The sequence below is a fragment of the Entelurus aequoreus genome, linkage group LG17 (genome assembly GCF_033978785.1).
Source record: "Entelurus aequoreus isolate RoL-2023_Sb linkage group LG17, RoL_Eaeq_v1.1, whole genome shotgun sequence".
In the NCBI taxonomy this organism is placed as follows: domain Eukaryota; kingdom Metazoa; phylum Chordata; class Actinopteri; order Syngnathiformes; family Syngnathidae; genus Entelurus; species Entelurus aequoreus.
In genome coordinates this window covers 8,363,143-8,376,995 of record NC_084747.1, presented here as the reverse complement: position 1 = coordinate 8,376,995, position 13,853 = coordinate 8,363,143, and the positions used below count along the sequence as shown (strand labels likewise).

General features: G+C 39.7%; 1 protein-coding gene across 1 annotated transcript in view; it reads right to left on the bottom strand.

The window, feature by feature from the left end:
- Positions 1-9,722, bottom strand: part of LOC133632088 (uncharacterized) — a 105,027-nt gene extending 95,305 nt beyond the window's left edge. Inside the window, exons 1-2 of the mRNA XM_062024324.1 lie at positions 9,416-9,722; positions 7,775-8,050 (exon numbers count right to left, since the gene is read on the bottom strand). Coding sequence (XP_061880308.1) covers positions 7,775-8,050; positions 9,416-9,518 — 379 coding nt within the window. The 5' untranslated portion in view covers positions 9,519-9,722. The remainder of the gene's footprint in view (positions 1-7,774; positions 8,051-9,415) is intronic.
- Positions 9,723-13,853: the final 4,131 nt, after the last annotated feature.

The following is a 13,853-nucleotide window of genomic DNA, read 5'->3' as shown; positions in this document are numbered from 1 at the left end:
AGCTATCATGCTAAATGTCAACTATCTTACATGAAAACAAGACACATTTTTATAACTTATAACAAAATGTGTTTATACAGTAACCTGCTCACATGAGTCACATTACAGCAGGGGTGTCAAACTCATTTTAGCTCAGGGGCCACATGGAGGAAAATCTATGTCCACGTGGGCGGGACGGGTAAAATCATGGCAAGATAACTTAAAAATACGACTATGACAACTTCAGATAGTTTTCTTTATTTTACTTTGGCCCAAAATATAACAAGCACATTCTGAATTTGTACATATCACAAATAATCATCTTGACAAAACACTTCAAGTTAGTTAAAAATTCTGAGGGGAAAAAAATGGTGCATTTTCAAAAAAAACCTTAAAGAACACAATGCATTTAGACTTAATCTCAGTGTTTCTATTAAACTTTAAGTCACAACCCATCTAGGATTGAACAAATAACTAAATAAAGCATGAATAAAAACTATTCTATGTATCAACTACCTCATTTGTCATTTCCACATATTAATCCTGTGCTAACTCAACAAACCATACAAACTGAGGTAGAAACTATTCTACAGTGTTGAGTTACTTCCTGTCTTCTAGACATAATGTGTATTGATAGAAAAATAAAAGCTGTGCAATGTGTGAACAATTTCAACAAAGCACAAATAAAAAGTTAAAAGACTGACAGTATTGCAGTAAATCACACACTGTTCACTTTCTTTACATTTGCACAGAAGACAATCATTTTCACAGAACTATATCAGTGTGCAGTGTCTCATGCTGCATTTTAAATATGTCAGTTTTGATACATCTCAACTTGGCAGTGAAAAAGGGTGTAGTGCAGGTTTTTGAGCGTACACAAACTTGACACATGAGGCCCCAGGTCCCTGGACTGAAGAAGGAGTAACCAAGCACTTGAAGCATCATCTATCTTACTGTTCAGGAAGGTTTCAGATACAGAGAAGACATGGGGTCATGAGTGGATAAGATTATGCTCCAAATAATCCAAGTTTGTATGAATATCTCAGATATTTGTGAAAGAAGCAGTGAGGAGGTCCTGGGTAGGGTGGATGTCACCACATATGAGCAACATACCACAAACTAAACAGCTAATTGGTTATTTTCCCTTGTGTGTTCTTGTGTGTTTTACTGCATCTGCATTATGTGTGAACCTTTTACAGCACACTGAACAGCTAAATGGTTTTTCTCCAGAGTGTGTCCTCATGTGTACAGTCAATTTGCTCCTAACAGAAAAGCTTTTGCCACAAAGTGAACACTTATTAAATTTTTCACCTGTGTGTGTTCTCATGTGTTCAATCAAAGTGCTCTTAACAGAACAGCTTTTGCCGCACACTGAACAACTAAATGGTTTTTCACCTTTGTGTGTTCTCATGTGTCGAGTCAAATCGCTATTTTGAGAAAAGCTTTTACCACAAATGGAACAACTAAATGCTTTTTCACCTGTGTGTGTTCTCATGTGTCGAGTCAAATGGCTGTTTTGAGAAAAGGTTTTGCCACAAACTGAACATTTAAATGTTTTTTCTCCTGTGTGTGTTCTCATGTGTCGAGTCAACCAGCTATTTTGACAAAAGCTCTTGCCACAAACTGAACAATTACATTTTGTTTCTCTTGTGTGTGTTCTCATGTGTCGGGTCAAATTGCACTCTGTAGTAAAAATTTTAGCACAAACTGAGCAGCTCAAACATGTTTTATCTCTCTTCTTTGTAGAGCATTCAGAGTGTTTGTTGTCAGTGTGAGTCCTCATATCACCTTCACAGTCTGTATCTCTGCTCAAAGGTTCTTCAACCTCGTCTTCAGCCTCACTATCTGATAGTGGAGCTAAGAGGTTGTCTACTTGTGGTTTCTCTTCATCATCTTCAGTCTTCACAGAGAGAATAGTCAGTGGAAACTTGGTGTAATCAGCTTCCTCTCGTCCTAGAAGACACTCTCCCTCCTGAGTGATGCAGAGTTCCTCCTCTTCCTTTTTAATGCAGGGTGGTTGTGGAGTCTCCTGCTTCAAAGTGGAGCTCCCCCCTAACTGAGGGGAAACTTCTTCTGGATTACCGATCAGCTGCTGGACGTCTGCAAGACACAAACAACAAAAACACACTTTCTTCTATGTACTGTATGTGTGTGTAGTAGGGTTGTACAGTATACTGCTACTAATAAAGTATCGTGGTACTAATCAATTGAAATCGGTATTATAGCACCTTTGAAAAGTACCGGTACCGTTCTTTCATCTGAATGCCGCTGTGTGGCGGTGACTACAGAGCGGAGGCACATGATGCTGAGTGTGTCAAAACGCACACACAAAGTGCATACATTGTCTTATTTCAGCAAGACAATGCCAAGCCACGTGTTACATCAACGTGGCTTCATAGTAAAAGAGTGCGGGTACTAGACTGGCCTGCCTGTAGTCCAGACCTGTCTCCCATTGAAAATGTGTGCATTATGAAGCCTAAAATACCACAATGGAGACTCCCGGACTGTTGAACAACTTAAGCTGTACATCAAGCAAGAATGGGAAAGAATTCCACCTGAGAAGCTTCAAAAATGTGTTTCCTCAGTTCCCAAACATTTATTGAGTGTTGTTAAAAGGAAAGGCCATGTAACACAGTGGTGAACATGCCCTTTCCCAACTACTTTGGCACATGTTGCAGCCATGAATATCTAATTTAATTATTATTTGCAAAAAAAAAATAAAGTTTATGAGTTTGAACATCAAATATCTTGTCTTTGTAGTGCATTCAATTGAATATGGGTTGAAAATGATTTGCAAATCATTGTATTCCGTTTATATTTACATCTAACACAATTTCCCAATTTATATGGAAACAAGGTTTGTAGTTAGGATTTGTAATCTCGCTAGAAAGATGTCCAGGCATGGAGTACTTGTCTCTAGCCTCCTGCCTGCGAGAGGTAATTATGAGAGGTATAGGAGATTAGTCTCGCTTAACAAGTGGCTGGCTAGTTTTTGTAGAGAACGTTCATTGATAGTTTGCCGTCTTTCTGGGGGAAACCGGGCTTGCTTATGAGGGACGGCCTACACCCTAACAGGGAAGGCGCCATCACTCTATCTAGAAACATAGATTACTGGTTAAATCACACTTGACTAACTACACTAGAGCAAGACACAGGCAATTACAGTGTCTGTTACACAGAGTAAGGAGTCAGTGGGGATGATACTCGAAACCGGTTTTCCCGGTTGTTCGATAAGAAAAGAACCGAGTCCTCAGACTCAAATCCCTTTTTGAGAACCAGTACCCGTTATCGAGACCACTATAGTAAAGAAAAAGAGTTGGTTCTTTATTCGAATCACTGGGAACGAAACGAGTCCCAACCAGAAATGCTCCGTGTGACATCACAAGAAATGACGTCACGTAGCTCAGTCATTAGGCGCAGATAGGGAAAGCAGGAAAACAATGGACCGGAAAAAGCGCTCCAAGGTGTAATAAAGTTCAAAACAAAAGGTATAATCCAATGAATAACTTTACTGAGAGATTTGAGCAGGGTACAAACACATGACCAACACTTTTACGACCAACCGGAAACATAGCAACCAGGCTAGCAACGCACCTCCTTTACGGCAGCTGTCGCAACGTTCTTAAAGCAACCGCAGCACATACACATATATACAACATATATCTCCCTTTTTTAACTTTTGTTTTTCTTTCCTTGTAAACAAAACAAAATCACACTGTATATGTGTTGTCTGTCTAATTATAAATAATGCAGACGAGGCGTGTTGGCTGAGTTCTTGACGTTTACTTTCACAGCGTGCTCATAACCTCACTCTTAGCTGCCCGGTGATGACATGCAACAACAATTATCGGGGCTACCGCGCATGCTCGTCACTCCCGTTGCATGCTGGGTAGTGTAGCTGTTATATTCCCTGGCTCATAACATCACATATTTCCACCTATAAAGAAATAATGTTAACTCAATAAAGTGTATTTCTTTTTTTAGCTTTAAATTTTCATTTTTTAGCATTGTAACCACATTTGCAAACAACTTTTCTCTTCATAGAATTTTCTTTCAATAAAGAAATAAAGTGCAAAAATGTCAAGGCGTCATAACAAACAGTTATGTCAAATAGCAGCAGAAGTGCACTTTTTGGAGAGCTGTATTATTTTCAGTTTTGTGCCCAAGGGACTGATTTTATTTAACACTATATTATTATTTATACACCTATAGTGATCACAGAGACAGGTTGTTTTTGTGTTACTGTATATATTTGTTTTTCTGAAAAATCCCACTTAATATACTTTGGGTAACAACAGTCAGATCATTGTTTCCCAAAACGTTATTACCGTACTTTCCAGACTGTAAGGCGCACTTGAAAACCTTTTTTTCCCTCAAAAGTCGACAGTGCGCCTTATAACCCGGTTATATGAATTTTTCCTTCTTAACGAGGCATCTCCCCCTAATTATACAAATGCTTATATTGCCCGTCCCCTTAAAAAGGGGTGGAAGGGTCGCACTAATATACAATGAAAACCTTAACCTTACCCCTAACCTAAGTAATAAATATAAATAATTTTAGGGGCTTACTATGGGGTCTGTCACGCCGCTAGCTCTCTACCTAGCTGTTATCTACCGCCCCCCTGGGCCCTATTCATACTTTATCAGTGAAATTTCAGAGTTTGTCGCTGATCTAGTGACGCACGCAGATAATATAATTATAATGGGGGATTTTAATATCCATTTGAATACTCCATCAGACCCTCCGTGTGTGGCGCTCCAGACTATAATTGATAGCTGTGGTCTTACACAAATAATATATCAATCCACGCATCACAACGTTAATACGTTAGATGAAGTCCTTGTCCGGGGTGTCACCACGTCCCAAGTTATGATACTCCTGTACACTAAAGAAATGTCCGATCATTACCTTATAAAATTCAAAGTTCTGACTCATTGTCAACAAGCTACTAAGAACCACTGCTTTAGCAGGTGCAAAATTAATGCTGTCACAACTATGACTCTTGCTTGCCTACCGCCTTCGGTAATGGTGCCATTTCCAAATTATGTGGGCTCTATCGATAACCTCACTAACAACTTTAACGATACCCTGCGCGACACCATTGATAGTATAGCACCGCTAAAGCTAAAAAAGGCCCCTAAAAGGTGTACCCCCTGGTTTACAGAAGAAACTAGAGGTCTTAAACTATCATGTAGAAAGCTGGAACGCAAATGGCGTGCGACTAAACTTGAGGTTTTCCATCAAGCATGGAGTGATAGTTTACTAACTTATAAAGGTATGCTTACCTTAGCTATAGCTAATTACTGCTCCAATCTCATCCGCCTCAATAAAAATGATACTAAATATTTGTTCAGTACAGTAGCATCGCTAACCCAACAAAGGACTCCTGCCAGTAGCTCCACCCACTCGGCAGACGACTTTATGAATTTCGTTAATAAGAATATCTAACTCATTAGAAAGCAGATTAAAGACAACACGTCCCAGCTGCAACTGGGTTCTATTAACATAAATACAAATGTATTTACGATGGATTTTGCACTTGAAAATAGTCTCTCTCTTTTTGATGAAATAACATTAGAGGAACTACTGCGGCGTGTAAATGGGATAAAACAAACAACATGTTTACTTGACCCACTTCCTGAGAAACTTATTAAGGAGCTGTTTGTAATATTAGGGCCATCAGTGCTAAATATTATAAACTTATCACTTTCCTCTGGCACCGTTCCCCTAGCATTCAAAAAAGCGGTTATTCATCCTCTGCTGAAAAGACCTAACCTCGATCCTGACCTCATGGTAAACTACCGGCCGGTGTCCCACATTCCCCTTATCTCGAAAATCCTCTAGAAAATATTTGCACTAGGAATGTGCGATAAATGCTTTAAAATGTAATATCGGAAATGATCGGTTTCAAAATTATCGGTACCGGTTTCAAAAAGTAAAATGTATGACTTTTTAAAACGCTGCTGTGTACACGGACGTAGGGAGAAGTACAGAGCGCCAATAAACCTTAAAAGCACTGCCTTTACGTGCCGGCCCTCACATAATATCTACGGCTTTTCACACACAAGTGAACGCAAGGCATACTTGATCAACAGCCATACAGGTCACACTGAGGGTGACCGTATAAACAACTTTAACACTGTTACAAATATGCGCCACACTGTGAACCCACACCAAACAAGAATGACAAACACATTTCGGGAGAACATCCGCACCATAACACAACATAAACACAACAGAACAATTACCCAGAACCCCTTGCAGCACTAACTCTTCCGGGACGCTACAATATATCATACAAGTTACTAAAACAGCCTTCCTTCATCTCCGTAATATCGCTAAATGTGTTCCATTTTGTCCACCATCGACGCTGAGATCATTATTCATGCGTTCGTTACGTCTCGTCTCAGTCACTATAATGTGTTATTTTCGGGTCTCCCTATGTCTAACATTGAAAGATTACAGTTGGTACAAAATGTGGATGCTAGACTTTTGACAAGAACAAGACAGTTTGATCATATTACACCTATGCTGTATATACCTTTATATATACCTTATATATATATATATATATATATATATATATATATATATATATATATATATATATATATATATATATATATATATATATATATATATATATATATATATATATATATATATATATACCTGTACTGGCTCACCTGCACTGGCTTCCTGTGCACTTTAGATGTGACTTTAAGGTTTTACTACTTACGTATAAAATACTACACGGTCTAGCTCCATCCTATCTTGCTGATTGTATTGTACCATATGTCCCGCCAAGAAATCTGCGTTGTAAGAACTCCGGCTTATTAGTGATTCCCAGAGCCCAAAAAACAGTCTGCGGGCTATAGAGCAGTTTCTATTTGCGCTCCAGTACTCTGGAATCCCCTCCCGGTAACAGTTAGAGATGCTACCTCAGTAGAAACATTTAAGTCCCATCTTAAAACTCATTTGTAAACGCTCGCTTTTAAATAGACCCCCCTTTTAGACCAGTTGATCTGCCCTCTCTTTTCTGCTCTGCCCCCCTCTCCTGCAAGGAGAGGTTATTAGGTGACCACAGATGAGGCACTAGCTGTTCCAAGGACCCGGGGTGGACCACTCATCTGTGCATCAGTTGGGGACGTCTCTGCGCTGCTGACTTGTCTCCATTCAAGATGATCTCCTGCTGGCCCCACTATGGACTGGACTCTCACACTATTAACTAGATCCACTATGGGCTGGACTCTCACACTATTAACTAGATCCACTATGGACTGGAGTCTCACACTATTAACTAGATCCACTATGGACTGGTCTCTCACAATATTAACTAGATCCACTATGGACTGGATTCTCACACTATTAACTAGATCCACTATGGATTGGACTCTCACACTATCAACTAGATCCACTATGGACTGGACTCTCACACTATTAACTAGATCCACTATGGACTGGACTCTCACACTATTAACTAGATCCACTATGGACTGGACTCTCACACTATTAACTAGATCCACTTTACGTCCATCGCACTGGTCGCAAAGGTTTCTCATTGTTCCCATTCATTGGGTTGAGTTTTTCCTTGCCCTGATGTGGGATCTGAACTTAGGATGTTGTTGTGGCTTGTGCAGACCTTTGAGAAATTTGTGATTAAGGAATATATAAATAAACTTTGATTGATTGAACACATATGGTTTTTCACCTGTGTGTGTTCTCATGTGTCGAGTCAAAGAGCTTTTTTGAGAAAAGCTTTTGCCACAAACTGAGCAGCTCGAACATTTTTACCTTCACAGTCTTTATCGCTGCTCAAAGGTTCTTCAACCTCGTCTTCGTCTTGTGGTTTCTCTTCATCATCTTCAGTCTTCACAGAGAGAATACTCAGTGGAAACTTGGTGTAATCAGCTTCCTCTCGTCCTAGAAGACACTCTCCCTCCTGAGTGATGCAGAGTTCCTCCTCTTCCTTTTTAATGCAGGGTGGTTGTGGAGTCTCCTGCTTCAAAGTGGAGCTCCCCCCTAACTGAGGGGAAACTTCTTCTGGATTACCGATCAGCTGCTGGACGTCTGCAAGACACAAACAACAAAAACACACTTTCTTCTATGTACTGTATGTGTGTGTAGTAGGGTTGTTCGGCATCACTACGGGTTCAAAAAGGAGTGAGGCTAACGCCACGCTACTGGGAACTGTAGTTAAGCTACATAGCGTCGCTACTTGTTGTGCATTACTGCCCATCACTTATTCTAACTCCTAAATAAACGCTAACAAAAGTCAGCTAACAATGCAGGTAATGGGGATGCACTCTATTTCTTTCATTAAAAAAACTTTAACAAAATATCCAGCAACTTTTTATATACACGCTGTAAGTATATATGTACTGTAATAACAGGCACATTCATAATAACATGTAATATTTACGTATTTTCATCATTTTTTTTATCATGTTAAGCAAACGGCGGCACATTATTTTCACAGACGCATCACAACATTCGCTATTTCCTTCAACACCACCACCAACTATTACTAATAAAGGCAGACTTCACGAGTGCCATCAAAGAATACTTTGGGACAAATTATGATCCAGAACCTTATATTTTTGAGCCTGAATATAAGGAGGATGAGCTACAAGTTTTAGAAGCTGAGTGATAAGCATATCAAGCAATTAGCACTATTGCTAAGTGCTAAACAAAAAATACAAACTACACTACCGTTCAAAAGTTTGGGGTCACCCAAACAATTTTGTGGAATAGCCTTCATTTCTAAGAACAAGAATAGACTGTCGAGTTTCAGATGAAAGTTCTCTTTTTCTGGCTATTTTGAGCGTTTAATTGACCCCACAAATGTGATGCTCCAGAAACTCAATCTGCTCAAAGGAAGGTCAGTTTTGTAGCTTCTGTAACGAGCTAAACGGTTTTCAGATGTGTGAACATGATTGCACAAGGGTTTTCTAATCATCAATTAGCCTTCTGAGCCAATGAGCAAACACATTGTACCATTAGAACACAGGAGTGATAGTTTCTGGAAATGGGCCTCTATACACCTATGTAGATATTGCACCAAAAACCAGACATTTGCAGCTAGAATAGTCATTTACCACATTAGCAATGTATAGTAATGTATAAATGATCTTCATTGAAAAGTACAGTTCTTTTCCTTCAAAAACAAGGACATTTCAATGTGACCCCAAACTTTTGAACGGTAGTGTATATACCATCCAATCTCGATTAATATCACTTTTTATTTAAATTAAGGCAGTTTTTCCGGTGCAGGATACTACTGCGGTAACTTCTGACAAACATTTCCGCCATTTTTGATCGAGGTAAAAATGCTAACAGGTTCTTTGTTTACATTGTTCAACAAAGTCGGCTAATTTCTATTTTTAGGGCTTGGAATTCAAATAGCTTTCAAATGAGGGAACGCAACACACTCACCTTCATCTTCGCTTTTCAGATTGTTCTCCGTTGGTGGCGCTGATTCTCTTTCATGTTCTCTTTTAGCGGACGTCGCCATCTTAGCATAGCAGTAGTCGTCCATCTTCTATCACGTCTTCAATCTTCACTTCAGATAACACGCCATCGCTCCACATTCAAAGTCCGTTTCCTGGGCTTAAGAAAATGTGAATAGTTGAGGTATTTGATGCTATTTTTGAATGTATAAGATCGTAAATGTGAAACTTCTCCGGAAAGCCACGCCGCTTAGTCCGCCATCTTGGACTTTCCGCTTTGCCACTGTTCCATGTGTTTGCGCATGCGCCAGAAGTGTGCAACTTCCGATCGACAACCGCACTTTAAAAAATAAAATACCTTTTAAATAATTAGCGACCCTTTTCATCTTTTCTTACATTTCTGGCTCATAATTGAAGTGCTCCTTATTTCGCGAAAACAATTTTTGATATCAAAATACTTTGGAGATAGAAATGAAACAAAAATCGACAATGTTGCATTCTGTCTTTTAGTGGGTTGAAGCAAACGGCAAGTTGTTTGACAAAGTAAGTGTTGTGAAAGTGTGAAACTCACACTACCCCAGTATACATTTTCAACATTATAGCATTTCACCCTTTTGACGTTTTTTCCTCTTGACTTTTATCAGTAATATCCTCATTGAACGATGACTTGTACTCGACCTCGGACCAACTGCACTCAGTGAGGAAACAAACACGCTCACATAAATATTGCTCTTATTGCAAGCATAGACAGCAGAACACTTCTATTTTCACTTTTGTACACTGACTTTAGTTATCTGCTGCACTGACAAGATGCCTGCTCGGTGCGTGTTGGCGACTGTAGCCAAACTGCTGTGTCAAAACTGCCGTGTGACGTCACCATTGACCTTTTTCTTTTACACACACCCGGGAACATGAAAACAGAATAATGGGCTGTGTTGGCCACTTACTTAATAAACATACAGGACAAAGTGCGTCCTGATTCTTTGATTCTATTTTAAACTTGATGTGTGCCGATGATAAGAAAGTTTGTCGCTGCATTACTGACTAATAACCTCAGTTTTATCTGAAGTTCCATCGAGGTTTGTTTTGAAGCGAAAGTGGGCGCAGAGCACATCCCTCTACCACTGGTGTGTGACGTCATCGCTGCCTGTGCAATGCGCACTGCCTTCCTGCGCCGGTCAAAACCAACACTGTGATTAATCATCATTCATTTATGGTCACACATTAACATTGACAGCCTTAGTTGAAACCCATACTTTATTTATTATTTTAACTGATAATGTATGAAAGTAGAACTGTCTCACATCAACTTATATATATCAATATTATATTAATACTAATGCATATATTAATAAATATACAAATGTGATATATAAATAAATAATTTGTATAAATACACTTGTATTTGTAAATATATTTTTGAGATTTGAAAATATATACAAATAAAATGTATAAATATAAAAATGTGACATACAAATAAATCGAGAATTTCTATAAATGAACGTGTATTTGTAAATATATTTTTGAGATGTGAATACAAATATGCTTGATTTTCTATTTGTATTGAATTTGCATATGTGGATCGCTTTTCTGCTTTTGTGTCGATGAGACATTTCTACCACAAACCAGATGCACAAATACATGTGACCTACACACTCCCCTACACAACCAGCAGAGGGCACTGCAGCCAGAGCCACACATTGCACTAATAAGAGATCAGTATCTACATCGGGACAAGGTCATTAAACGGCATTGATACAATAAAATAAGCAGCTAGCACGGTCTTTCAGATTAACTGAAAACATTAGCATTAGCTAATACAACGCTAACGTTAGCTAGCTCAGGCCCATTGTGCGTTTTATCTGTAAAGACGTGCATTGTTTTTGTATATTGTACAATGCATCTGTGACCCAGACCGCTCTGGCTGCAGTGCCCTCTCCTGGTTGTGTAGGGGAGTGTGTAGGTCACATTTATTTGTGCATCTGGTTAGTGGTGGAAATGTCTCATCTACACAAAAGGAAAAAAAGCGACCCACAAATGCAAATTCAATACAAAAACACAATCAAGCATATTTATATTCAAATCTCAAATATATACTCACAAATACACGTGTATTTATACAAATTCTTGATTTATTTGTATGTCACATTTTTATATTCATACATTTTGTTTATATATATTTTCAAATCTCAAAAATATATTTACAAATACGCGTTTATTCATACAAATTATTTATGAATAACATATGTATATTTATTAATATATGCATATGTATTAATATCATATTGATATATGTAAGTTGATGTGAGACAATTCTACTTCCATACATGATCAGTGTTACTCCCTCCGAGGTCTTAATCAAGGTTTTTCTCACAGACATTTATTTCAGCCACGTCTTCTTCCCGTTACCAACGATGCCAAATATAATGCCGTCAGAAGTAATAAAATAAGCAAACAGAACTTACAATTAGTCTGACATCCAAAAAAGAAAACACATAGATTTCACAAACATATCAGAAGTAATCATACCTCGTTGGCCTCATAAACTCCAAGGGAATAAAGTTTATTTTCAATCCGAGACTCCATTAACGTCTTCCACATCAAACACTTGTCGTCTCATACTGCTTCCTTAATTCCCTCACATATTAATTGTCCCCCCAACAACGTGACCAAACCGGAAACAAAACATATATTCCCCACTCAATTGACATGGGTTTGTAACAAAAATAAAGTTAACAAACTTGCATGAATTAACCCAAGGAAATACCTTTTTAATCACATTATGGGTACAATAAGAACTTATCTTTATGCATTGTATTTATTTATTCTCACCAACTATGACATTATATATCAAATATACATGTTGCTTCTGTCAGCAGCTACACTGACATTGATGTGTCTCTGAGAACTGAACACATTTTTATAACTTATAACAAAATGTGTTTATACAGTAACCTGCTCACATGAGTCAGATTACAGCAGGGGTGTCAAACTCATTTTAGCTCAGGGGCCGCATGGAGGAAAATCTATTTCCACGTGGGCGGGACGGGTAAAATCATGGCATGATAACTTAAAAATACAAATATGACAAAGTCAAAGATTAAAAGTTGGCAGTTTGTTACGCAAACAGTTACCCAGCATCACTTATGCGTCAACGTCAGTTTTGATACATCTCAACTTTGCAGTAAAAAAGGGTGTAGTGCAGGTTTTTGAGCGTGGGCAAACTTGACACATGAGGCCCCAGGTCCCTGGACTGAAGAGGGAGTAACCAAGCACTTGAAGCATCATCTATCTTACTGTTCAGGAAGGTTTCAGATACAGAGAAGACATGGGGTCATGAGTGGATAAGATTATGCTCCAAAAAATCCAAGTTTGTATGAATACCTCAGATATTTGTGAAATAAGCAGTGAGGAGGTCCTGGGTAGGGTGGATGTCACCACATATGAGCAACATCATCATGTTCGTCCTTCGTTTTCGAAGATGACCAGGTGACTTCACGTGGATTTGTGTGTGCGAAGATGGCTGATGAGGCCAATCCTTGCGCGGAATGACCGGCTGCAGTGAGGGCAGGTTATGGCTGGGGGGGTGGCTGGCAGAGAGGGAGGAACTGTCTCTGGTCTTGCGAAGCTGTCGCTTCTGTTCGGCTTCATGGATGCGTTTTTCCTCGAAGTCTGCTACACCATGCCAAACTGCAGAGCGCCAGGTTGAACGATGTTGGGCATCGGCTTCCTATGTCTCTGGGTCCAGACCACAGCCCTTGAGACTGGCCTTTAAGGTGTCCTTAAAGCGTTTCCGCTGTCCGCCGCGTGAGCGCTTTCCATGGTGCAGTTCACCGTACAGGAGCATTTTTGGTAGGCGTTCATTTGACATGCGGCAGACATGGCCGGCCCATCTCAGCTGGGAGCGCTTGAGGATGGCATAGATGCTATCCATCTCAGCCCTGTGGAGGACCTCAGTGTCTGGGATCTTGTCCTGCCACCTGATGTTGAGCAGCCTCCTGAGGGATCTCATGTGGAAAGAGTTAAGCTGTTTAGAATGCCGGCTGTATACAGTCCAGGTCTCACAGGCATACAGCAGGGCGGGTAGGACAACAGCACGGTGGACCTTAAGTTTGGTCCGTAGGCTAAGCCCTCTGCGCTCCCAGACAGAACTGCGAAGTCGGCCAAATGCAGCACTTCCATGCGCTATCCTATGCATGACCTCCTCGTCGATGTTGCCCACGCGTGACAAGGTGCTACCCAGGTAGACAAACTTTTCAGCAGCTTTGAAGTCCTCACCATTTACGCTGATGAGGGGCTCAGTGTACGGGTCTCCAGGAGCAGGTTGATGCATCACCTCTGTTTTCTTTGTACTGATTGTGAGTCCAAAGTCTGAGCATGCTGTGGCAAAGTTGTTCATGCTCCGTTGCATTTCCAGCTCGCTG